At 35.5% G+C, this 27,696-nt stretch overlaps 1 protein-coding gene across 1 annotated transcript in view; it reads left to right on the top strand.

The window, feature by feature from the left end:
• Positions 1-27,696, top strand: part of LOC123546328 (uncharacterized) — a 234,024-nt gene that overhangs the window by 84,916 nt on the left and 121,412 nt on the right. The window contains exons 28-49 of the mRNA XM_053550673.1: positions 469-594; positions 1,565-1,693; positions 4,087-4,212; positions 4,849-4,983; positions 5,306-5,425; positions 8,722-8,841; positions 10,219-10,353; positions 11,739-11,867; positions 12,547-12,672; positions 13,001-13,123; positions 15,459-15,578; positions 15,764-15,901; positions 16,576-16,704; positions 17,121-17,240; positions 19,211-19,339; positions 20,044-20,166; positions 22,145-22,264; positions 24,645-24,767; positions 25,551-25,673; positions 25,859-25,981; positions 26,425-26,553; positions 27,509-27,628. Coding sequence (XP_053406648.1) covers positions 469-594; positions 1,565-1,693; positions 4,087-4,212; positions 4,849-4,983; positions 5,306-5,425; positions 8,722-8,841; positions 10,219-10,353; positions 11,739-11,867; positions 12,547-12,672; positions 13,001-13,123; positions 15,459-15,578; positions 15,764-15,901; positions 16,576-16,704; positions 17,121-17,240; positions 19,211-19,339; positions 20,044-20,166; positions 22,145-22,264; positions 24,645-24,767; positions 25,551-25,673; positions 25,859-25,981; positions 26,425-26,553; positions 27,509-27,628 — 2,766 coding nt within the window. The remainder of the gene's footprint in view (positions 1-468; positions 595-1,564; positions 1,694-4,086; positions 4,213-4,848; positions 4,984-5,305; positions 5,426-8,721; positions 8,842-10,218; positions 10,354-11,738; positions 11,868-12,546; positions 12,673-13,000; positions 13,124-15,458; positions 15,579-15,763; positions 15,902-16,575; positions 16,705-17,120; positions 17,241-19,210; positions 19,340-20,043; positions 20,167-22,144; positions 22,265-24,644; positions 24,768-25,550; positions 25,674-25,858; positions 25,982-26,424; positions 26,554-27,508; positions 27,629-27,696) is intronic.

The following is a 27,696-nucleotide window of genomic DNA, read 5'->3' as shown; positions in this document are numbered from 1 at the left end:
CCCATTGAACTTGTTCAAGATACTTGTCTTTATGAACTCTAGTTAAAGTTAAAACTGAGTCAACATGAGTCAATATTAAATAAATGTTAACCCTTATCATGCTGGATTCGATTGAGTCTGCCTTTGCGATCAGTGTAGAAGATGATCAGCCTGCACATCCTTGCACATATGTGATATGCACTGTTCGCCATTTAGTCAGTATCTTTTTGGTAAACACCTCTTTAAACAGTAAATGGTAATGTCCAAATTGAAAGATGGACAAGTTCATTATAGAAATTTAGCAGAGTAAGGGTTAATATTCTACCTGATTTACTCAAAACACAGCCAGATTGTTTATTAATGAGATTTTTGTCAGAAAACTTCTTTATCTGGGATAGGAACAATGGATAGTTTTCTTGGAGCATATGTCATAAAGTTCGTTAGAAAGTACATTTTGTATTTTTACACTGTATGACATTGGTATTGCAGAGGTTGGAAATGGGAAGACCTGTACGGGTAAATCTCCTGACGAGTGTTTGATTACCGATGCAGAATGTGACACTACATGTGAGTGCCCAGAATCCAAGTTCTTGAATGGTGACAAATGCACTGACAGTAAGTTTCTATAGTGTACTTGTTCAATGTTTCTTGTGATTTCAGACAATTTTCTTTACTCAGGTTTTTCTTATTTTTTATTATGTCTCCCACCACACAGTGGTGTGGGAGACATATTGATTTACTCCAGTCTGTGTGTGTGTCTGTCTGTCTGTCTGTCTGTCTGTGTGTGTGTCTGTCACAAAGCTTGTCCGCACTCTAAGTCAAACATTTCTCATCCGATCTTCACCAAACTTGAACAAAATGTGTTTGACCATAAGACCTAGGCCAAGTCTGATAACTAGCCAAATCGGCCCAGGCACTTTTGAATTATGGCCCTTACTGATTGGATCCACTCGTCCAGACCATCTAATTGAATCCATTCATCTAGACCATCCAGAGAAACTAGACATTTTTCATAGGGGCAGTTGTGGGAGACATGCGCTTTTCTCAAAAGCATCTCTAGTTTATATCCTTTATCATACAGCTGGTTGAGACACTATTTATGAAACATAATATTTTGAAAAATGTAACAGTAACATATCTTATTGTACGTGTTACTGTAACAAAAAAGCCATTAAAAATGGTCATTATGGCCTCTTGATGAATCCATAATGGCTCAGTACGCTTTACGCGCCATAATCATAATGGCCCTTGGTTACTGGAACAACAGCATGTTCTGACGTTGACATTATATAGCAATGTTATTATGACGGTTGAATCATTTTCAGATCGATTGTCAAATATAGATGACATTGTTGATGAAAAGAAAGCAATGCAAATAATGCTTTTAAGTTTTTGGAAAATATGTGAATTGAAAATATCAAGATAAATATGTAGTGGAGGTTTATTGTCATAATGACACACCTAGTTTCGTAATGACCCTCAGGCTAAAACCCAGTTGTATATTAACCTCTTAAAATAAATGCCCCTAAGAAAGACCTTCAAAGTAAACAACACATAATTTGAGTATAAAACCTTTGTTTTTCAGAAACGGGAGATGGACAAAAGTGTATACAGGATATAGAATGTGGGTATAACTTGGCTGTATGTGTGTCAGGATTTTGTGCCTGCGGGCCAGACAGATACGTGAATAACACTAAAGAATCATGTGAGCTTAGTAAGTGAAAATTACTGAATTGATTATGTAGAATTGTTTGAATAATTGAATATATCCCTTATAATTGAAACAAAGTATGATTGAGCTTGATATTGGGCTTATTGTCATCAACATTGTCATTGGATACTTCCAAGATAGAGTTCATGTTCAGCTTATCAGAAGCTAGAGTGAATATTCAACCAATTAGATGCTAGAGTTCAGATTCAGCCAATCAGCTACTCAAGTTCAGTTTCAGTCAGTCAGCTGCTAAAGTTCAGATTCAGCCAGTCAGCTGCTAGAGCTTAGACTCAGCCAATCAGCTAATCAAGTTCAGATTCAGTCAGTCAGCTCCTAAAGTTCAGATTCAGCCAGTCAGCTGCTAGAGCTTAGACTCAGCTAATCAGCTACTCAAGTTCAGATCCAGTCAATCAGCAGCTAAAGTTCAGATTCAGCCAGTCAGCTACTCAAGTTCAGTTTCAGTCAGTCAGTTGCTAAAGTTCAGATTCAGCCAGTCAGCTGCTAGAGCTTAGACTCAGCCAATCAGCTAATCAAGTTCAGATTCAGTCAGTCAGCTCCTAAAGTTCAGATTCAGCCAGTCAGCTGCTAGAGCTTAGACTCAGCTAATCAGCTACTCAAGTTCAGATCCAGTCAATCAGCAGCTAAAGTTCAGATTCAGCCAGTCAGCTACTCAAGTTCAGATTCAGTCAGTCAGCTGCTAAAGTTCAGATTCAGCCAGTCAGCTGGTAGAGCTTAGACTCAGCCAGTCAGCTAATCAAGTTCAGATTCAGTCAGTCAGCTCCTAAAGTTCAGATTCAGCCAGTCAGCTGGTAGAGCTTAGACTCAGCTAATCAGCTACTCAAGTTCAGATTCAGTCAATCAGCAGCTAAAGTTCAGATTCAGCCAGTCAGCTACTCAAGTTCAGATTCAGTCAATCAGCAGCTGAAGTTCAGATTCAGCCAGTCAGCTGCTAGAGCTTAGACTCAGCCAATCAGCTACTCAAGTTCAGATTATGTCAGTCATCTCCTAAAGTTCAGATTCAGCCAGTCAGCTGCTAGAGCTTAGACTCAGCCAGTCAGCTACTCAAGTTCAGATTCAGTCAATCAGCAGCTAATCAAATTCAGATTCAGCCAGTCAGCTGCTAGAGCTTAGACTCAGCCCAGCAGCTACTCAAGTTCAGATTTAGTCAATCAGGAGCTAAAGTTCAGATTCAGCCAATCAGCAGCTAAAGTTAGATTCAGCCAGTCAGCTGCTAGAGCTTAGACTCAGCCAGTCAGCTACTCAAGTTCAGATTCAGCCAATCAGCAGCTAAAGTTAGATTCAGCCAGTCAGCTGCTAGAGCTTAGACTCAGCCGGTCAGCTACTCAAGTTCAGATTCAGTCAATCAGCAGCTTAAGTTCAGATTCAGCCAATCAGCAGCTTAAGTTCAGATTCAGCCAATCAGCTAAAGATCAGATTCAGTCAATCAGCTGCTAGAGCTAAGACTCAGACAATCACCTGCTCAAGTTCAGATTCAGCCAGTCAGCAGCTAAAGTTCAGATTCAGCCAGTCAGCAGCTAAAGTTCAGATTCAGCCAGTCAGCTACTCAAGTTCAGATTCAGTCAGTCAGCAGCTAAAGTTAGATTCAGCCTGTCAGCTGCTAGAGTTCAGACTCAGCCAGTCAGCTACTCAAGTTCAGATTCAACCAATCAGTAGCTCAAGTTCAGATTCAGCCAGTCAGCTGCTAGAGTTCAGACTCAGCCAGTCAGCAGCTCAAGTTCAGATTCAGCCAATCAGATGTTGAAGTTGTGAGGCTTATTTGTCAGACCAGGGATAAAATCATTAAAGAAATTTGAATAAACTTCAAGCAAGATTTAGTCGGAATCAAATTAATGAAAGAAGTCGATTGATAAATGAAACTTTTATGGGTTAACTGAAGATCAGCCTTTTCAGTAGCAAAATTTTTCCCTATTTCATTTTTTGTGTAAGAAAATACTATTCATTTTGTGTTTCATTCAAAAAAACTCAAAGGGCAGTTGTAGGAACATCTGAAGTTTTCAATTATATCTTGATAAGTGTTATAGATATAACCAGAAATGGTTTTATTGTTTGTCATTCAGCCATTTTGAATACAAATTTCAGTTCTGACTTTTTCAATGTAAACGTATCAGAATATCTTGTCAATTTCCTCTAAAATTTGGTAGAATCTACAATGTGCCAGAATTTTATACTGGGAAGAACACATTCTGGCAATGAAATTCGTATTATTAAAGATATATTAAAACTTTGAGAAGATCCAACTACCACCCCAGGAGAAGGGTTGAATGGTGAATAATATACCTAAATCTTTCAAAATAAAGGCAAAATTCATGTAAACTCTTGTTATGGATTTTGAGGATCAAAACTAAAGAGTAATTTTTAAAATCATATGCTTGCAGAGGTTGGTCTGAATGAGAAATGTGAAACAGCTGACATGTGTAAACCTGACAATGCAGAGTGTAACAGCGAAAATAAATGTGCTTGTCCCACCAAAACATACCAAGAAGGGGAGGTCTGCAAAGACAGTAAGTTACTCATTTCTGTTACCTTAAAAAATTGGTTTAGAGAGGTAAGTGCCCTAAAGAATTAGGTCACAGACGGTCGCCACTTTGTGTTTAAACATCAAAAAATGAATAAAAATTTCATGGAAGGAAGAAGTCAACATAACTTGTGAAAATGTTTTTCCAAAGATTTCACTCAGAAAACATGATGCACCAGGAATTTGTAATGTGTTTTTTGTTGGCATGACAACCAGACTGTTAGGAAGTATTATAAACACTTGTTTCAACTTGAACACTTTATTTAAAACTCTGAAACTTCTTATATAATGTAAATGTTTCTTGATTATTTCAGAATTATAAAGTCTTGTATATGACATGGAATACTTGGACCTAAAATTTCCTGTGGTAATAAAAATGCCAAGACTCTAAATGGCGGCATCTTATGATTTGTCATGGGATCTGTCTCTTGCAAAAGAATTGTAGTGTAGACTTCATCTAAACTTTTGAAGAGATTCCAATGAAACTTCATACACATAATCACTGTAAAGTTTAGATACATGGCTTTTTTTTTTCAGGGAGAGTCCAAACATTGCCAGATTTAAGTGTTGATCACATTCAGTGATAGCTCAAGTTTCTGACTCCATTTTTCTTTTGTTCCAGGTAAAGCCTATGGTGTGGAATGTGATAATGTATCTCAGTGTGCTACAGGCTCGTCCATATGTACTGGTATACCCAAAAAATGTACATGCAATATGGGATTCTACCATGATGTAGACAGTGACTCCTGCATGGCTGGTAAGCTATACCTACAGGCTATCCATATTTGTCGGTGCCTTCATCAACACATGATTAGCCTCCTAAAAAAGTTTTGTTTGTATTATTTTTTGCAGTATATACCATTTCTGAATTTTATCAAAATCTGGCATTTTAACAGATATATTGCAGTTTCATGTTTGACTGAGCTTAAAATTTATAAGAAATAAAAGTGAAATAAAACTGTCTGAATTTTGTGTAACTACTTATAAAACTTTATCAATCATAGCCATAAATCAGCAGAGCTTTGAGCTTTTATGAGTAAAGACAAAATTGTATTGATTTTATAAATATCATATTTCAGTTGGAGGTTTCGGTGATATGTGCGATTCATCTGACCAGTGTGCAATGGGTGTCGAGTGTATTGGTAAAAAATGTGCCTGTCCTACTGGATTCTATGAGGATGGTGCCAAATGCAGTGAAAGTAAAATATTTTTAGCTTCTTATCTCTAGAGTTCATATACTGTGAAATTGTTGAAATCTGTGGCATAAAGTTTTGTGGTTTGCCACCTTCTGACTATTTCGTGGGGATGTGAATTTTTAGATAACAAGATAAAAAATTGCTTTTGTCTGTTTGCATTGATTTTCATGGATGGACATAATCACGAAAAATGTGGAAGTATGTCAACCATGTATATAAATAATATCACAGTATAAACCTTAACACGCTACAATTTAAAAAAAAAAATTTTAGTGTTTAGTTTTTATTGGTTTATTTTAGCTTGATAGTGGTGAAAATTTGGATCTTTAATTTTTAGCTCGACTATTTGAAGAATAAGAAGAGCTATCCTACTCACCACGGTGTCGGCGTCGGCGTCGGCGTCGGTGTTGGTGTCAGCGTCACGCCCTGGTTAAGTTTTTCATACCAGTCCACTTTTTGACAAAGTCTTTTGAGATAAGCTTTGAAACTTTCAGCACTTGTTTACCATCACCATGTCCAGTTGTAAGCAAGAGTACATAACTCGTCAAGCATTTTGACTGAATTATGGCCCCTTTCGACTTAGAAATCTTGGTTAAGTTTTTCGTACCAGTTCACATTTTGACAAAGTCTTTTGAGATAAAGCTTTGTAACTTTCAACACTTGTTTACCATCACCATGTCCAGTTATAGGCAAGAGTATGTAACTCCATCTAGGATTTGGCTGAATTATGGCCCCTTTTTCACTTAGAAATCTTGGTTAAGTTTTTCGTACCAGTCCACTTTTTGACAAAGTCTTTTGAGATAAAGCTTTGAAACTTTCAACACTTGTTTACCATCACCATGTCCAGTTGTAGGCAAGAGTACATAACTCTGTCAAGCATTTTGACTGAATTATGGCCCCTTTTCACTAAGAAATCTTGGTTAAGTTTTTCGTACCAGTTCACATTTTGACAAAGTCTTTTGAGATAAAGCTTTGAAACTTTCAACACTTGTTTACCATCACCATGTCCAGTTATAGTCAAGAGTACGTAACTCCATCTAGGATTTTGGCTGAATTATGGCCCCTTTTTGACTTAGAAATCTTGGTTAAGTTTTTCGTACCAGTCCTTATTTTGACAAAGTCTTTTGTGATAAAGCTTTGAAACTTTCAACACTTGTTTACCATCACCATGTCCAGTTGTAGGCAAGAGTACATAACTCTGTCAAGCATTTTGACTGAATTATGGCCCCTTTTGACTTAGAAATCTTGGTTAAGGTACCAGTTCATATTTTGACAATGTCTGTTGAGATAAAGCTTTGAAACTTTCAACACTTGTTTACCATCACCATGTCCAGTTATAGGCAAGAGTACGTAACTCCATCTGGGATTTTGGCTGAATTTTGGCCCCTTTTTGACTTAGAAATCTTGGTTAAGTTTTTCGTACCAGTCCACATTTTGACAAAGTCTTTTGAGATAAAGCTTTGAAACTTTCAACACTTGTTAACCATTACCATGTTCAGTTATAGGCAAGAGTACATAACTCCATCAAGCATTTTGGCTGAATTATGGCCCCTTTTGACTTAGAAATCTTGGTTAAATTTTTTGTACCAGTTCATATTTTGTGTAAAGTGTTTGACATATGGCTTTTAAACTTTAAACACTTGTTTATCATCATGATTTCCATCTGTAGGCAAGAGTACATAACTCTGACTACTATTTTGGCTGAATTATGGCCCTTTTTGAACTTTGAAATTTGTTCAGGTTTTCTTACAAGTCCGCGTTTTGTCAAAACTATTTGAACTGTGGCTTTGAAACTTTTAACACTAGTTAAAATGTCTGTCGGTCTGTCGGTCTGTCAGTCTGTCGGTCTGTCCGCAATTTTCGTGTCCGGTCCATATTTTTGTCATCGATGGATGGATTTTCAAATAACTTGGCATGAATGTGTACCACAGTAAGACGACGTGCAGTGCGCAAGACCCAGGTCCGTAGCTCAAAGGTCAAGGTCACACTTAGACGTTAAAGGATAGTGCATTGATGGGCGTGTCCGGTCCATATCTTTGTCATCGATGGATGGATTTTCAAATAACTTGGCATGGATGTGTACCACAGTAAGACGACGTGCAGTGCGCAAGACCCAGGTCCGTAGCTCAAAGGTCAAGGTCACACTTAGACGTTAAAGGATAGTGCATTGATGGGCATGTCCGGTCCATATCTTTGTCATCGATGGATGGATTTTCAAATAACTTGGCATGAATGTGTACCACAGTAAGACGACGTGCAGTGCGCAAGACCCAGGTCCGTAGCTCAAAGGTCAAGGTCACACTTAGACGTTAAAGGATAGTGCATTGATGGGCGTGTCCGGTCCATATCTTTGTCATCGATGGATGGATTTTCAAATAACTTGGCATGAATGTGTACCACAGTAAGACGACGTGTCACACGCAAGACCCAGGTCCGTAGCTCAAAGGTCAAGGTCACACTTAGACGTTAAAGATCATTTTTCATGATAGTGCATTGATGGGCATGTCCGGTCCATATCTTTGTCATTCATGCATGGATTTTAAAATAACTATGCATGAATGTGTGACACAGTAAGACGATGTGTCGCGCGCAAGACCCAGCTCCGTAGGTCAAAGGTCCTAAACTCTAACATCGGCCATAACTATTCATTCAAAGTGCCATCGGGGGCATGTGTCATCCTACGGAGACAGCTCTTGTTTGACTGAATTATGGCCCTTTTTGGACTTAGAAATTGGTTAAATATTTCATACAAGTCCTTATTTTGCGTAACATATAACATAACATATTTGCCATCATGGTCACACATCGCCATTTAGTGCAAGACTAATCAAAATTCACAGTACAGGAACGATATTGTGTTTAATCCATTATTTCTTTTTTCTGAAAATCTATGGTAATATTTTGACCCCATTCTTCAATCAATTTTGCGAATAGTCGAGCGCGCTGTCATCCGACAGCTCTTGTTCATTTACCCTGGAGTCAATTTTCTGAGAGAAAAAAATTACCTTTTTCACATCAGTGAAGATTGAAGCAGCTATCTTAAGCTTTTTAAGCCGACCCCTCAACCACTAGATCAACATGTCTCCTTACCATAGAAAAGTGTTTAGGGGATGTGACTTTATTTTGATAGCTGTCATTTCATATATTACATGTATTTTGATGGGATAATTGTAGAAATGCTAAGAAGTGATCTCCACATTTTGTCATTTTCTGATTACTTGGCGTTTTCTTGTTGCTTAATTAATATTTCCCTTTATCCCTGAAAGTTTTATTTAGATCATTTCTTTTTTAATCCACAGAAAAAGACAGCCAAGTGGTGTGTGATAGCCCTGTAGAGTGTAAAATAAATGGGTCTGTGTGTAATACTGTATGCCAGTGCCCGACTGGTACTTATGAAAATGGACTGAACTGTGACAAACGTATGTCTACTTTTATTAAAAGCATTTTTATTTGTATTTGGTAAGGTTATCTTTCTTATAGCCATTAAGTTACATTTAAATCGTGTAAGTTTAAAGCTGAATGTCTTCTTCTCAGGCTTTACTAATTGCCCCAGTAGAAACATTTGTCAAAGGTAATAAAGAAAAGATGTGTCTGATTTTAAATTTGAAATTGACCAATGGCAAGGCTGTCATATTTTGAGACTGGTCTCCCAACTCAGATTTATAAACTTTAACCCAGATTTGGCAGTAGAAAGAAAGAGCTGCAGACCAATGGTACCAGTCCAGAGGTCATAAATTCAAGTGATGATAAGTTAACAATTTGATGCTGACTCTTTTTCTTGCTTATTAAATTTCTCCTCTAAAGACAACAAGCTAGTGTTTGATACAAATTCAATTATTGATAGTAATATATTTTAATGTGTTGCTTTAAACCAAGTATTTTTGTGTAAACATTCAGGTATGAGCTTCTTTAAACCAAATATTTTTGTGTAAACATTCAGATATGAGCTTTAAACCAAATATTTTTGTGTAAACATTCAGGTATGAGCTTCTTTAAACCAAATATTTTTGTGTAAACATTCAGGTATGAGCTTTAAACCAAATATTTTTGTGTAAACATTCAGGTATGAGCTTCTTTAAACCAAATATTTTTGGGCAGACATTCAGATATGAGCTTTAAACCAAATATTTTTGTGTAAACATTCAGGTATGAGCTTCTTTAAACCAAATATTTTTGTGTAAACATTTAGGTGTGAACTTTATACCAAATATTTTTGTGTAAACATTCAGGTATGAGCTTCTTTAAACCAAATATTTTTGTGTAAACATTCAGGTGTGAGCTTTAAACCAAATATTTTTGTGTAAACATTCAGGTATGAGCTTTAAACCAAATATTTTTGTGTAAACATTCAGGTGTGAGCTTTCAACCAAATATTTTTGTGTAAACCTTTAGGTATGGGCTACTTAAAACCAAATATTTTTGTGTAAACATTCAGGTATGGGCTTTAAACCAAATATTTTTGTGTAAACATTCAGATGTGAGCTTTAAACCAAATAATTTTGTGTAAACATTCAGGTGTGAGCTTTAAACCAAATATTTTTGTGTAAACATTCAGGTATGAGCTTTAAACCAAATATTTTTGTGTAAACATTCAGGTATGAGCTTCTTTAAACCAAATATTTTTGTGTAAACATTCAGGTATGAGCTACTTTACAATATTCAGGTATGAGCTTCTTTAAACCAAATATTTGTGTGTTCATATGAAGACATGAGTTGCTTTAAAAAAAAACCATACAACTCAGTAAATTTTTTTCCCTCATTTCTTTAATCATATCTTTTATTCTTCTACATTACAGAGGTTGCCTATGAGGTTGCATGTAGTGTGACAGCAGCTTGTTTGACCAAGTTTTCTGAATGTAGCTCTGCCACAAGAACCTGCCTCTGTCCTAGCACCAAGTTCCATGACACAGATGCAGACATTTGCCGTGACAGTAAGTTTGTTGGTTACTGCTATATCTTTTAATTTCTCAGATGCAACATTTTTGGATGTTGCCAAAACAGCACTTTCATAGGGATATGAATTCTGTGGTTTGCATCTTTCTAAAATTAAAACAAATCTGAATTGTATCTGTTAGTTTTGATTTAAATTGCGGATTGAACTGCCAGGAGTTTTATGAAAATTAGTCCCCCACAAGTATTATGGTTTTCAAAAGGAATCTAAACTTGTGTGATTTGTATCAGCTGCGGTGTAAGTTTATCAACTTACTTTAACCCTTATCATGCTGGTCATGATTGAACCTGCCTTTGCGACCAGTGTAGATCATGATCAGCCTGCACATCTGTACAGTTTGATCATGATCTTCACTGTTCACCATTCAGTCAGTATCCCTTTGGTAAGCATCCCTTTTTACAAGTAATGGTACTGTCCAAATTGAAAGATGGACAAGTTCATTGTAGAAATTTAGCAGAGTAAGGGTTAATTATACCGAATGAATGCTTCTTGAAATTATGTCTTATCCAGATTTTATTGCTGTGGTCAGATTACATCAATGATGATGTCCAAAAAATGAGGAAAAACAGAACTAGAACTGGCTGTTTTCTTATACAGTTACATACCAACCTACTTAATTTATCAAAAACACTAAACTGTTATAGTAAGTAAAGCACAGAGAAAATTCTTCATTCATAAAGGAGGTTCTCACCAGATTTTACTCTGCATGGCATATTTTTTAAAAGTTTGCCACTATTGTTTTACAGTGATTTTAAAAAAGTGTATTATTTAAATTAGATAATTACTGTGAAATCATTTAAATTCGCTGGCATATAATTTCGCGCAAACATGAAAAAGGACTGCGCAGGCTTTAATTCGTGCATTTTCAATTTATAAATGAAAAAATAAATTTAAAAGATAATATTAGCGCGGTCTTAAATTCGCTCATCGGTTCAAACACGAAATACGCGAAAATTCATCCTATGCGAATAAAAATGATTTCACAGAAATTATCACTATGTTCCATATGACCACCTTTTTTAACAAAGAGCAAAGAATGGCTAAAACTGGGACATTTAAAGTTTTTCCATTTAAGCGAAAACCTGTAATAACCGTGTTCATTATACAGTAAAACCTGCTTTAGCGATCACCTCTATTAAGCTGCCAACCTGTCTTAAGCAGCCAGTGTCTCATTTCCCAAAATTGTCATTAATTCTATAAATTACCTGCATTAAGTAGCCACCTGCTGTAAGCAGTCACTTTTCCCCCACTCCCTTGGCTGGCTGCTAAAGACAGGTTTTACTGTAATGTATTTACTATATGTTTTCTGAGAGGTTCAGATCTGTTTCATATTTATATATTTTAAGCATTTGGTATAAATTTCAGAGACTGGAAATGGAGAAGCATGTAAGGAGAGTACTGAATGCTCATTTAAGGATGCAGTGTGTGTCTCTGAAAATTGTGTGTGTCCTGAAGGCAAATTTGGGAATACTACACAGGAGTCTTGTGATCTCAGTAAGTTAACAATGCTTTACATAGTTATTAAATGTTTTTCCAGTGAATTATTGAATTATAACCGTGAAATATATCTGGTAACTTCACAGTGAAAATACACTGAGTGAAAGATATTTAATATTTTTCACTTGTATGTAACTACAACATGGGAAACTGGTTAAAAGCATTGAAAAAAAATGATATAAAAAAGGATTTTTTTGTCTTTTACAAGTAAGATCAAAATACCTGTCACTCTTAACACCAAAACAGCCTTGGTAGCCTAGTGGTAGAGCACCCGCTTCAAGTGTTGGAGGTTATGGGTTCTATCCTGGCCGCTTCATACCAAAGAGTGCTGGGCACTGAGCATTAAGAGGATAGTGCTATTACTGGTTAGCCCAGTGTCAATATAATGTGACTGGATGGGGTAAAATGTGACATGTCTATGGCATGATATTCCAGTGAGGCAGTACTATAAAGTTAGACATTGTGCTCACTGCTACAAGTTCACACTGTCGTTTATATGACTGAAATATTGTTTAAAAAAGGGTGTTAAACCAGAACACACGCACACAAACTCCTGAACACCAGGTCTGGTGACTAAGAAAAATATTGCGTGTGGTGCTCACTTGTTCAAAAGTACTTGATCTAACACTAGAACAAAAAATATCCTCTGTAATGTCTGTGACATTGTTATTAACAGAGAAGGAAAATGGAGAAGACTGTACACAGGCTGATCAGTGTGCGACTAAAAATGCAGTATGTAGTGCGGACAGCAAATGTGGCTGTCTTGAAACAGCATTTGAAGAAGAGGGCGAGTGCAAAGACAGTAAGTTCTATGAAATGTCAAAGTAAATCTTTCAACAGTTCATGATAATGTATTAAACTTTAGCCTTCTGGTAGCAAATAATTTTGCCTTGGCAGCCAGTGCAGACCAAGATCGGCCTGTACATTCAGTGCAGGCTGATCATCGTCTGCACTGTTTTGCTTTTCAGTCAGTAAATTTTCAGTGAATACCCCTTCAAATAATAGATGGTACTGCCCAAATTAAATGATGAACCCGTCCATTTTAGAAATTTAGCAAGGTAAAGTTTAAAGACAGGAAATAACTTAATTTCAAAAATTTAGATGATAAAATGAAATTTAACATTTTACAGAAAAACCAAATGGTGGTGACTGCAAGACAGTGGAAGGATGTTCTGTGAAAAATACACAGTGTATTTCTGGTGTGTGCAACTGTGCAGACACTGACTACCAGATGGGAGATGAATGTTTTGCCAGTGAGTTTTCTATTTTTGTAGATCTGTTCTATTGTTGTAGGTAGATAGGGTTGGGTGGGATACGGGCAGTGGCAGAGGTAGGGGGCAAGGGCATAGGCAAGGGCAGGGGCAGGTAGGTAGGTTTCTACATTATATGTTCATGGGGGAAATAAAATAAATGCATACCTTACTAAAACAGTGATTAAATGTTTAAAAAAAATACTGATAAATAAAAATTAGTCAATTTATTTATAGGAATGCTGTATCATGAAAATATATGCATAATGAAAACCCATGTCTTCTCAGTTCAGAGAATTCCTCTGTCAAGTGTAGTATTTACAATTTTTGCATCACTTTTCTTTGACAATTTGATAGAAAACAGACATATTTACCTACTTTAAGAACTCATGCTGCATAGTGCAGTTGATTTATACTCGTGAGCGTTGTAAGTTTGTGCCATTCTCTGGGAATATTAGCAAAAATTGCCATTGTGAATAGTACATATTCTATAGTATTACAGACTGGTTTCAGATTTTCCTTTTTATTGCAGACTGTGTTTAATTTATCTAAAATGTTTTCCCTCCTGGATAGGCTGTAGATTTATTATTTTTCTACAGTTTACTTGGTAAATTGTGCTGTACAGTTTCCTGGGTAGATTGTGTTGTACAGTTTACTTGGTAAATCGTGTTGTACAGTTTCCTGGGTAAATTGTGCTGTACAGTTTCCTGGGTAGATTGTGTTGTACAGTTTACTTGGTAAATTGTGTTGTACAGTTTACTTGGTAAATTGTGTTTGTACAGTTTCCTGGGTAAATTGTGCTGTACAGTTTACTGGGTAGATTGTGTTGTACAGTTTTCTTGGTAAATTGTGTTGTACAGTTTTCTTGGTAAATTGTGTTGTACAGTTTCCTGGGTAAATTGTGTTGTACAGTTTCCTGGGTAGATTGTGTTATACAGTTTATTTGGTAAATTGTGTTTGTACAGTTTACTTGGTAAATTGTGTTGTACAGTTTCCTGGGTAGATTGTGTTATACAGTTTATTTGGTAAATTGTGTTTGTACAGTTTACTTGGTAAATTGTGTTGTACAGTTTCCTGGGTAGATCGTGTTGTACAGTTTACTTGGTAAATTGTGTTGTACAGTTTCCTGGGTAGATTGTGTTGTACAGTTTTCTTGGTAAATTGTGTTGTACAGTTTCCTGGGTAAATTGTGTTGTACAGTTTCCTGGGTAGATTGTGTTATACAGTTTATTTGGTAAATTGTGTTTGTACAGTTTACTTGGTAAATTGTGTTGTACAGTTTCCTGGGTAGATCGTGTTGTACAGTTTACTTGGTAAATTGTGTTGTACAGATTCCTGGGTAAATTGTGTTCTACAGATTCCCAGGTAAATTGTGTTGTACAGTTTCCTGGGTAAATTGTGTTGTACAGTTTCCTGGGTAGATTGTGTTATACAGTTTATTTGGTAAATTGTGTTTGTACAGTTTACTTGGTAAATTGTGTTGTACAGTTTCCTGGGTAGATTGTGTTGTACAGTTTATTTGGTAAATTGTGTTTGTACAGTTTACTTGGTAAATTGTGTTGTACAGTTTCCTGGGTAGATCGTGTTGTACAGTTTACTTGGTAAATTGTGTTGTACAGTTTCCCAGGTAGATTGTGTTGTACAGTTTACTTGGTAAATTGTGTTGTACAGTTTCCTGGGTAAATTGTGTTGTACAGTTTCCTGGGTAGATTGTGTTATACAGTTTATTTGGTAAATTGTGTTTGTACAGTTTACTTGGTAAATTGTGTTGTACAGTTTCCTGGGTAGATTGTGTTATACAGTTTATTTGGTAAATTGTGTTTGTACAGTTTACTTGGTAAATTGTGTTGTACAGTTTCCTGGGTAGATCGTGTTGTACAGTTTACTTGGTAAATTGTGTTGTACAGTTTACTTGGTAAATTGTGTTGTACAGTTTCCCAGGTAAATTGTGTTGTACAGTTTCCTGGGTAGATCGTGTTGTACAGTTTACTTGGTAGATTGTGTTGTACAGTTTCCTGGGTAAATTGTGTTGTACAGTTTCCCGGGTAAATTGTGTTGTACAGTTTATTTGGTAAATTGTGTTGTACAGTTTCCCGGGTAAATTGTGTTATTCAGTTTGTCGAGTTAATTGTTTGTCTTCTGTCCAGTTTAAACTTAAAGGATAGAGAGATGAAGGAACAAGCTGTTCTGTTTACTGGGGGTCGAAAAAAAAGTGAAAAATATGGACAGTTGTGTGTTATCTTTTAAATATTTTCAAATGGAGAAAATTACTCGATATATTTTCAAGTGTTTACTGTCTCTTTGCATTTGACATATATATATGTTGTTATTATTATAGAAAAAGTCAATGGAATGGCATGTGGTAGTAACATTGAATGTCTGTATGAGGGAGCTGTCTGTGATGAGAACTGTACTTGCCCTACCATGTACCGACTGATGGAAACTACATGCATGCAGAGTAAGCTCATAGAAACTAACTCCTTTACTTATGAAATGACACTTATGTTTTACCATCAATGAAAGCATTCATTTAGCTTTTGTTTAAATGCATTTTTTTTTCTCTCAAAATTTTGCTTGAATTGTTGTACACAGATAATGAGATTTTTGAAATTTAAAATGACATTGTTTTAATGTTTAATCCAGTGATACCATATAAGAGTGAATGCAGTGATGTACAGCTGTGTACAACAACAGATGCAGTATGTACCGGAAGTCAGACTGATATTTGTACATGCGAGATGGGAGATTACTACGATGTTGACACAGATTCCTGCATGATTAGTATGCCAATATTCATGTTTATAGTGATGCTTAAGTTTTTAAATTAAAGTTAAAGGCATTTTATATTTGCCTAAAGATTAAATTTGGATGATGTTGACTTATTTGTAAAATAATTATGGTCTATAAATAGTAAGCATTTTAGAATGCCTAATGCCCATTAGTTTTACCTCTTTTCTTGTCTGATTTTAATTAAATTTCTATATGAAAACCTTGTTCACTCGAAATCTGATTAATCGAACATTACCCATTGTTCAAACTCATCATCAGGTCCCGACAAAATTCCTATGTAAATCTATATTTTTCGATGGCTCGAAGTACCAATAACTTGAACAAATTTTACCCGTCCTGTGGAGTTCAAGTGGATAAAGTTTGACTGTTTTTAGTTTGATTAGCCAAGACTCTTAGATACTATACTGTATGACTAGATACTGTAGCGGGGATGGTCAAACATTTATAGAAAAAAATGTGCTTGCATCTGTTTTGTGGAGCTATTTCATGTTATACTGGTCACATTGATATAAACACCACAAAGTCTTCAGGATTTTTATTCTTTTCAAAATCAGATTTGAATACTAAAAGATGTATTTGAAATAATTCAATGCTAAAATAACTGTTTATATAACTGTTCTCTAAATTTTTGATATTTCTTCAAAACCTGTGCTTATATTTTGTAGTGCTGGAGCAGGGAGACCAGGGCTGTGAGGATGCAGAGCTCCAGTGTAAGACGGCCGAGGCTGTTTGTGTAGATGGTGCGTGTGGCTGTGCACAAGCCGCATACTACAAGGATGGAATGTGTCATCCAGGTGAATATAATATTAATATTATAACCTTGATCTGACCTGGCAAAATCCATGGGAGTTTAATACAGCTTCCCAGGTCTAGGTACTGTTACATGTATATTAATAACCCTTTAATTATAAACCTTCTTCCTTTTGCTCTTATAAAATATAGTTAACTGAAAGCCTATTGACATTTTACTGTGTATAGTCAAATGAAATTTTATTGTTAATAGTCAACTGAAATTTTATTGTGTAAAGTCAACTGATATTTTTGTTTTGTATAGTCATGTGACATTTTACTAGGTGTAGTCAATTTACATTTTACTGCGTATAGTCATAAGACATTTTACAGTGTATAGGCAGTCAAAATTTTATTGCGTATAGTCAGTTGAAATTTTAATGTGTATAGTCAGTTGAAGTTTTACTGTATTTGTTTCTAGGCCTGGATAATGGAGAGACTTGTGTATCAACTAATCAGTGTAAAATCACCGGAGCATTCTGTGATGCTGTTTGTAAATGTGAAAGTGACAAATACGACAATGGTACTTCGTGTAATCCAAGTAAGTATACTATCTCAGAAACTGCAGTTTTGTTGTTTATCACATCACTTTTTGTGGGGGTCTGTAGCTGATTATCTGTTTAGAAATCGGTACAGATTGGGATAATTAGCGTCAACTTTTTATTTCCTGATAAACAGACTAATGCTGTATTTGCTTTTTAAGACTTTATGGTAGGAAGCTGATTGTAGTTTTTGGGCTGCTTAATATTTAGGAGCATTTCGAATTTCCATTTTGCTGTCTTTGTGGACATTAGTGAAAATATAACAATGATCGTTTATATTACTAGACACGCAGAACACTGCTTAAAATATTATTAACAATTTTGAGTTGGCGAGTGTCCCTTTGCTGAAACATTTGAAAGTATTAATCGAGGTACACCTGGTATGTGAGTCCATGTGTGAAAAGGTTGTATTCAAGTGTTTTTTTTCTTTTTTGGTAAATTTTATTCCTTATCTGACAAAATGATAATAAATTTTTGGTCTTTTGTTGCTTTTGGTTAAGCCAGAAGAAAACCTAGAATTAGACTTTATGGAAATCTGATTTGCTCATGAATATATGCAAAAGGTTTTTATGTTCCTATGAAAGAAGGCAAAAAATATCACTTCTCAAGCACCTCCATGGATGTTTATAATATCATCTTTAAACTGCCTTAATTGACTGGTGTAAGCTATCTCGAATGACTGGTGAAACCTGCCTTAATTGACTATCATAAACAGCTTAAATTGACTGATGTAAACTCCCTTAATTGACTGGTATAGACTGCCTTAATTGACTAGTGAATACAGCCTGAACTGACTGGTGTAAACTGCTTTAATTGACTAGTATAAACAGCCTAACAGCCTTAATTGACTGGTTTAAACTGCCTTAATTGACTGATGTAAACTGTCTTGATATTGACTTGTGAAAGCTGTCTTAATTGACTACTGTAAACTTTCTTAATTGACTGGTGTAATCTGTCTTAATTGAATGGTGTAAGCTGTCTTAATTGACTGGTGTATGCTGCTTTAATTGACTGATGTAAGTTGTCTTAATAGACTGGTGTTAGCTGCATTAATGTACTTGTGTACACTTCTTTAATTGCCTGATGTAAGCTGTCTTAATTGACTGTTGTAAACTGCATGAATTAGCTGGTGTAAACTGTATTGATATTGACTTGTGTAAGCTGCCTGTATTGAATGGTCTAAACTGCCTTGACTGGTTTAAACTGCCTTAATTTATTGGTGTAAGCTGTCTTAATCTACTGATGTAAGCTGCATTAATTTACTGGTGTAAACTGCTTTAATTGAATGGTGCAACCTGCCTTAATTGGCCAGTTTAAGCTGCCTTAATTGACTGGTGTAAGCCATCTTAATTAACTGGTGTGTTCTGCATTAAATGACTTGTATGCCTCAATTGACTAGTGTAAACTGCCGTATTTGACTGGTGTAAGCTGCCATAACTGACTGGTGACAAGTGCCTTAATTGTAAGGTGTAATCTTATCTTAATTGTCTGGTGTAATCTGCATTAATTGACTGGTGTAAGCTACCTTTATTGACTGGTAAATATGTGTTAATGGACTGGTGTAATCTGTCTTAATAAAGTGGTGTTAACTGTCTTAATTGACTGACTGATGTAAACTGCTTAAATTGATTAGTGTAAGCTGCCTTTATTGACTGGTAAATCTGTGTTAATGGACTGGTGAAATCTGCCTTAATAAACTGGTGTTAACTACTTTAATTGACTGGTGTAAACTACCTTCATGGACTGGTGTAAACTGCCTTTATTGACTGGTAGAATCTGCCTTAATTTACCGGTGTAATCTGCATTAATAAACTGGTGTTAACTGCCTTAATTTACTGGTGTAAGCTACCATCATTGACTAAGCTACATTAATTGACTAGTATAAAGTACTTTATTGACTGGTGTGAACTGCATTTATTGACTTGTTTAAACTGCCTTAATTGACTTGCTTTATTTCTTTTTTCCACAGAGGTTGCTTACAATATGCCTTGTACCCAGGATTCAATGTGTATCACATCAAATGGAAAATGTCTCATTGACACATGTGGCTGTAGAGATAATTATTTCCATGAGCCATCAGAAGACGAATGTCTTATCAGTAAGTTATAAAATTTTGGACATGCTAACCAAAATTCAATTGAAACTGCAGTTGTGAACTGCAGTGAAGACTGTGCACATATGCATTGTTCAAACTATGGTTACTGGTTCCTAAATATAATGTAGAGAAGGATTTGAGGGGAACCAGTAACTTGACATCAGTGGATATAATTGCATTAGTGGTTGATTTTAATATGCACGTTTTTTTTTTACCTAAATACACTACATCATCAGAGCAGACTAGAGCTCCAAGTGAAAACCCTATTAAAGTGCTTTATAAACTACATTGTTTAGTAGATATTTGTATCGACAGGACGGACTCAGCAGTAGTAACTCGAAAACACTGGAAAAAAATATGAAGGAGCAGGGATTTTAAAATTATTGTTTTAACAGAGTTGAAGCTGGTGAAGGAGGGTAAATGCTAAGTTTGCCTCCATCTAATATTTTCTGCAGAAGATTATTATAAGTATTGTTTGTTTATTTTTCCTGTTCTAGAAAAGGGAAGGGTGAAGGTGTTGTCCCCATAATTTGGAAGTCATGGTTTGAATTCACATGGGGTTAAACTATCCATTCTTATATGACCCTAGCCCTTATTTTTAAGGACGTGGATTTGAGGTGGATTTAGATAAGCTTCAAGCTTTGATCCCTACCTGAAATATATTAGTATAACCTAAACTAATGTTATACTTGTTATTTACCTTGCAGAGAAACCCTACAATACTATGTGTAATGTTGCCAGCGACTGTATAACCGGGAATGCCGATTGTATCGATAACTCGTGTCTCTGTCCTACCAGCAAATATCTGGCAGCAGCCAGCTGTGAAGATAGTAAGTGTTTTACAAGCCTTTAAAATTCTGTTCAGTTTTAACTTGACTTTTCTTTACTTAACTTTTCAATGGAAAATGAATTGTCTGATTTCTTGGACTTGTTTTGTAATTTGTTTTCTGTAAATATGTCTGATATTGTAATCATTTCCTTCTTTATTCCTGTATACTGAGCTAGATCTTTAGTTGGAGCTGTATATATGAGCCGCGCCATGAGAAAACCGACATAGTGTGTTTGCTACCAGCATTGATCCAGACCAGCCAGTGCATTGGTCAGGATCCATGCTGTTTGCTTTCAAACCCTATCGCAATTAGAGAAACTGTTAGCGAACAGCATGGACCCTGACCAGACTGCATGGATGCGCAGGCTGGTCTGGATCCATGCTGGTCGCAAATGCACTATGTTTGTTTTCTCATAGTGCGGCTCATATAATACTGTTCTTTTGTAAGCTCACGTGAGCAGAAAGTGCTCAATGCAAGCTGTTGTGACCACTTACCATCCAGGCATCTGTTGATTGTACATCCATCAGCTTTGCCTTCAAATATAGGGGCTGCCAGTGCTAAAAATAGATTGTTAAGATTCTTCATGGCTGCCTATTTCCCAATATGTATAAAGAGAAAACTTAAAAAAAAAATCTTCTTGTCAAAAACTACTGGTCCGATATTAAAATAATTTCACACTAATGTTTTAAGGTGAGATATTGACTTGATCCATTTTCTTACACTAAAAGTTTTCTGAAGTCGTTAAAGACACTGATTCTGGTATGCCTGGTATGTGGCCTATGGAGATGATAAGGTCTGCGTATTGGCGATAAGGGCCAATACACAAGTCGGGACCATTGGTAGACTTGCTTCTGTTTATCATAATAAGCTACTGTATAGCTACTGTGCAGTAAATAAATTGCAGGTGATATTTCTCACCTTTATAACATACCAGTTCTCACCTTTTATAACGAGTTTAGAAAGCTTGATTGAATTAGGGCTAAATAAACAAAGTGATAAGATACAATAGTGTTTTATCATATTTTTAATAAAGTAAGTTTTTTAACAATTACATCTCATTATTGCTGTTTATTATTATCAAAAATATAAAAAATGCATTCAGGCACATAGCTTTTAGAAGTAATAAATTATTGTGTATTTTGAACAATGATATATCTTTATTGCTGGATTTTATTATACATAAAAGAAAGTTAACATTATTTAAACAACACAAGAGGAATTAAGCATTTTTAATATATAACATCCTTCTGTCTATATACCTTCTCTATCTATTAAAAATGCAACTGAACGCTTCTTTAATTTCTAATAAAATCCAGCAATTATCTTTTATTTTTTTTTATTTTGTTACTTTTGATAAAAAGATCATAATCATTGAATAAACAAACTTGTAATTTCTCTTATTAAGTTTTGAATAATTATTTTACAGTGAGAAATGCTTTGCTGTAAGAGTTATAATTTAATTGGCCAGGACATTACTCACATGACTGAGCAATCAAAGTTAGCATCTTAACAATTAAAATTTTGTGTACATGCTGAAAAAAGACTAAAAAAAAACAACAGCATTTCAATTAATAAAATGCAAAACACAGGAAATAACCAATTTACCTGTAGGCAATAAAATTTATGATTCTCTGACAATAATTAGGCTACATGTCAAGTCTACAGGGGTTTTATGGACCCTTAACAGACTGGACCAGACAGGATCTTGTATATTGGGGATTAAAAAGTCTGGTATTTGGGGGGGGGGGGGGGGGTCACTTATATAGGAGATTTTCTTTGTCTTTAACTCAACTACAGAAGTATTACAACTGAAGGTTCAAGCGATATTCATGCTCAAAGCATACTCGAAAAACTAATAAACTTTAAATGGATTTTTCAATGAAGATGAATAACATATTTTTCTTGCAGGAAGAAAAATAAATATATAAAGTATGACTGTATTAGAATTTATACTAAATTATTTTTTGTGAAAATACAGAGAAAGCCAATGGAGATATATGTGGGTCAACAGAAGAATGTGGCGTAGTAGGTTCAATATGTGACATAATAGAGTGTCGTTGTCCTGATGATACATACTATGATGTCTCTTGTAAACCAAGTAAGTACTTTTATTTCTGTTATATTTATTTGAAATTAAACTATTAAGTTTTGTTTTGACTGTACACTTATTGAAAGGCTAACCAGTCAAAAGTCAAAACTGTTTTCAGATGTCCAAAAGACTTAAGCTAAACTGTTCTAATATGATTCGGCAAGCCATTTATTATATGTTATAATTGATATTATATAACATCAGAAGTAAATTTTTATAATTTTTTTTAGAAGACTTGACTTTAACCAATCAAACTTAATCGTTGAACTAGAATAGACTGGTAATACATATAAAAACTTGAATGTTAATCTGTTTTCATTTCATACTGATTTAAACCGTTTGGTCTGGCATATTACAAGCTTTTGGAAAATTCAGATTTTCTGTTTGTAAGGGGTATCATTGTGTGAACTTGGCTGGAATGTTGCAAGTTGGAATCCAGTCAGTAGTTGAATTTGACTGTGGCCTATTAAATTACCCAGAATGCTGTTATTATGTCTCCCACCACACAGTGGTGTGGGAGACATATTGATTTACTCAAGTCTGTGTGTGTGTCTGTCACAAAGTTTGTCCGCACTATAAGTCGAACATTTCTCATCCAATCTTCACTAAACTTCAACAAAATATGTCTGCCAATAAGTGCTCGGCCAAGTTCGATAACTAGCCAAATCGGCCTAGGCACTTCAGAATTATGGCCCTTGAATTACCAAAAACACTCAGATTTCTTGCTCAGTTTTGCCCCCAAACCGGCGCCCATACTACTAGTAGTATAGGCGTCCTTTTGGTGTCAAGAAAGCGCATGCACATGTGGATTAAGTAAACAGTGTATAAAGACTGACTTACTATTTAGATGATTAGGCAGTTGTGGGAGACATGCGCTTTTCTCAAAAGCATCTCTAGTTTTGGATAAATATTGATAGAATTTAGTTAAATAATCAAATATCAATTTTTAGCCGCTCAGGTGAGTTTTTGTGATCGCTCGATGTTCGGCGTCCGTCGTCTGTCTGTCTGTCGTCTGTCAACATTTAGATTGTGTATGCGATAGAGGCTGTATTTTTCAACTGATCTTCATGAAATTTGGTCATAATGATTATCTTGATCAAATCTAGGCCAAGTTCGAAAATGTTTCATCTGGGGTCAAAAACTAGGTCACAAGGTCAAATCAAAGAAAGACCTTGTGTATGCGATAAAGGCTGTATTTTTCATTTGATCTTCATGAATTTTAGTCAGAGTGATTACCTTGATGAAATCTAGGCCAAGTTCGAAAATGGGTCATCTGGGGTCAAAAACTAGGTCACTAGGTCAAATCAAAGAAAAACTTTGTGTATCAGATAGAGGCTGTATTTTTCAATTGATCTTCATGAATTTTTGTCAGAATGATTGCCTTTATAAAATCTAGGTCAAGTTGGAAAATGGATCATCTGGGTTAAAAAACAAGGTCACTAGGTCAAATAAAAAAAAAAACCTTGTGTATGTGCTAGAGGCTGTATTTTTCAACTGATCTTAATGAAATTTGGTCAGAATGATTACCTTGATGAAATCTAGCCAAGTTTGAAAATGGGTCATCTGGGATCAAAAACTAAGTCACTAGGTCAAATCAAAGAAAAAACTTGTGTATGCAATTGGGGTTGCATTTTATACCAGATCTTCATGAAACTTGATCAGAATGTTTGTCTTGATGAAATCTAGGTTGAATTTGAATATGGGTCATCTAGGATCAAAAACTAGGTCACCCGGTCAAATCAAAGAACAACCTTGTGTATGCAATAGGGGCTGCATTTTACACTGGATATTCATAAAATTTAGTCAGAATGATTGCCCTGATGAATTCTAGATGAAGTTAGAATATGGGTCATCTGTGGTAAAAAACTAGGGTCACTAGGTCAAATCAAAGAAAAACCTTGTGTATGCAATAGAGACTATTTTTCAGTTGATTTTCATGAAATTTGGTCAGAATGATAGCCTTGATGAAATTAAGGTCAACTTCGAATATTGGTCATCTTGGGTCAAAAACTAGGTCACTAGGACAAATCAAAGAAAAATGTTTTGTATGTGATAGAGGCTGTATTTTTCAGTTGAGGTTCATGAAATTTGGTTAGAATGATTGCCTTGATCAAATCTAGGTCTAGTTCGAATGTAGGTCATCTTGGCTTAAAAACTAGGTCACTAGGTCAAATGGAAGAAAATACTTGTTTACACTTAAGAGACCTCATTTTTGGTCCAATCTTAATGAAAATTGGTCAGAATATTTGTTTCTATGAAATCACAAGGTCAAACATGTTTACACTGTTATGGTGTCTTTCTCAGGTGAGCAACCTAGGGCAGTCTCGGCCCTCTTGTTTGTTAAACCAGTTGGAAATAAATTTCTGTATCATGTAATATGTAATTTCAGAGGTTGGACTGAACGAGCCCTGTAGCAATGCTAGTCATTGTCTGTTTACGAATGCTGAATGTCATGTAGACAAATGTGCATGTCCTCACAGATATTATCCGTCTGGAACATCATGTCTCCCAGGTAAGTTTCTGACATACAGTCAAACTTGGTTTGTTTGAAGTCGATGGGACAAGCAAAATTTATTCGAGTTGTCGGTACTTGGAGCAGTCAAAAAACGTACATTAAATAGATATTTTGCTGGGACATAACAATGAGTTTTAGAAAAGTGTGGCATACAAATTGTCCTAGTTCGAGCAAACAAAGTTTGACATTATCTAATATTGTCCACATAAGTGCGTAACTGTCCACCTGCTTAGCTCAGTAGGGAGAGCACAGATCTAAGAATTTCAGGACGATGAGTTTGAGCCCCAGGTAGCAAGGTGTATGTTTTCCGTTACGATTGATAAAAAAAACATTGTTTCTGAAATATTATTTTGCCCTCAACCTCATTTTGCCCTCAACCTCTGATTCCTGAGGAGAAGTTGGCAGTTACTTGCAGAGAACAGGTTTGTACTTGTACAGAATCAAGGAACACTGGTGAGGTTAATTGACAGCCATCACATAATTGAAATACTGTTGAAAAAATGTCGAAAAACTGCACTAGGCCCAGCATAAACAAACAATTGTAAACCAGTGTCTTTCTGACACAAAATGTGCGTCTTGGACTCATATTTTAACTTTGTTAGGAGGTACAAACTATCTGAAATAATTACAATATTTAACCGTATTGTATACAGATGACTTAATTTGAATGTTTGGGTTGCTGTTCAAGTACCATCTCTGAGTATTTATATAGAAGTTGGATATATAATTTTGTTTAATTTGTAATCAAATGATTAAATGGTACCATATCTTCATTTCCAGTGATTGCCTTTGGTTCTCCATGTAACGCCAATGAGGAATGTGGAACAAGCACCTGCTTCAACAACCTTTGTGGTTGCTTAGCAACACACTACTATGAAGCGTCTACTGAAACGTGCCTAACAAGTAGGTATTTTAGACTTTACAGAGTATCAGTTCATACAAAATGTCACAAGAATTTCATATTTATGGCACTGGCTGCTGCAAAAAGGAAGGCTGTTGTACTCACACTTTTTCTACACATTATTCCTTAAATGAATAGCAGTATATTCAGACTAGATGTAAGGAAATATATATAATTTACTTTGCAGAGGTGGAATATGCTGGAGATTGCAATGAAACTGGACAATGTGACACAAAAAATGCAGAATGTTCCATACAAAGTTGTTTATGCCCTGAAGACAGATTTTTTGACAACAATGCTTGCCTCATAAGTAAGTGTTAATAATGTTTTGTTGTTGCTTTTATTTTTGGTGGGGCTGGGTGGAGGGGGCGCATGGGAGGGGTGGGAAGAGGGGGTGCATGAGTTGAAGGAGTATTGTATAGGACCCATCTGATCAAGTTAGAATGTATAAACTTTGCTTTGTAGCTTTTTACAGTCAAACATACGTTAAAGCTCACCTTTGAATAAAGGTCACTATGATAAAACTTGCCTTATAAGACCACTTTTCTCTTCCTGTTATTTCTATCTAATTTTTGTTTGATGATCCCATATTGCTTCTGTATAATGTTCTCATAGCTTCTGCATTATACATGTATTTTCATAAAGTTCCTGCATAATATGCTCAAAGTTGCATTATGTTCTCGTCTTGGTTTCATTTCTTTATTGATGATGTAAATATGTTACAGCAGATGATTAACTTTACATGTATTTCAGAATTAGGTGATGGAGAAAACTGCACAACAGATGGTCAGTGCTCATATTCCGGTTCCGTATGTGTGTCTGGCTCCTGTACGTGCCCTAATGGAACGTTTGTGGATAATTTCGATCAGAACTGTGATCAATGTAAGTTTATTGAGATTTCCTTGGGTTATTATGTCTCCCACTACACAGTGGTGTGGGAGACATATTGATTTACTCCAGTCTGTCTGTCTGTCACAAAGCTTGTCAGCACTCTAAGTCGAACGTTTCTCATCCGATCTTCACCAAAATGTGTTTGACCATAAGACCTCGGCCAAGTTCGATAACTAGCCAAATCCGCCCAGGCACTTTTGAATTATGGCCCTTGAATTACTGATTGGATCCATTTGTCAAGACCATCCAGAGAAACTAGTCATTTTTCATTGGGCAGTTGCGGGAGACATGCCCTTTTCTCAAAAGCATCTCTAGTTGGTAACTCAACATTAGCAAAATTAAATATCGAGAAGTTGGTTGCACATTAAATAGGATAAAATTGATGTTGGCTTTGAAAATATACATAAACAATGTTAAAGATATATCAGAGCCAGATTGACATTAACATTTTTAGAAAATATGGACAACCACTTCATAATATCAGTGTAAACATAATAATAACCAGTTTGTGTGTATGAATAGTACCGTGTGTTAGGTTTAAAACAGTACATGCATGATGTATACCTGTGCAATATAAATGTGTACTCCCGTAGGAAGTTATTTTAAAAATAACTGTTATAGGTTACATTTAATTTTGAATGTACCTCAAGTAATACCATAATATATGTTTAATTCAATTAGATTTGTTCGAGGTGAATTTTTGAAAGTCAGTAGCTGAAAGTCAACTATTTAAGTGTGAAAAATGTGGTACTGAATATCTTTAAAAATGAATTGGAGAGATGTTGTTTTCAAGAAGTGAATTCCAAAAGTCTGCTTGTGAAAAATCATTAAAATAATATAAAATATCTACCTACTTTACCTCATTATTGTAGAGATGTTTACCAAAAAAGATGTGTATAATGAACTTTCTGTCTTGGAGATTACCTCTGATTATTGAATTTTAAAGTGAAAGGGCCTGGAGAACAATGTAATGGACCTGATGAATGTGCTGAGGGTGGTTTAATTTGTGATGGGACTTGTCGGTGCCCTCCAGACAACTACCTGTCTGGAACAACATGCGTGTACAGTAAGTTACTTAAACACTAAATCACCATAGCAGCCTTCACAAAATTAATGCTCTTGTTGGCTAAAAGT

The sequence above is a fragment of the Mercenaria mercenaria genome, chromosome 9 (assembly GCF_021730395.1).
Source record: "Mercenaria mercenaria strain notata chromosome 9, MADL_Memer_1, whole genome shotgun sequence".
Lineage (NCBI taxonomy): Eukaryota > Metazoa > Mollusca > Bivalvia > Venerida > Veneridae > Mercenaria > Mercenaria mercenaria.
Note: the sequence above shows the minus strand (reverse complement) of the source record. Positions and strands in the feature narration are given on the sequence as shown.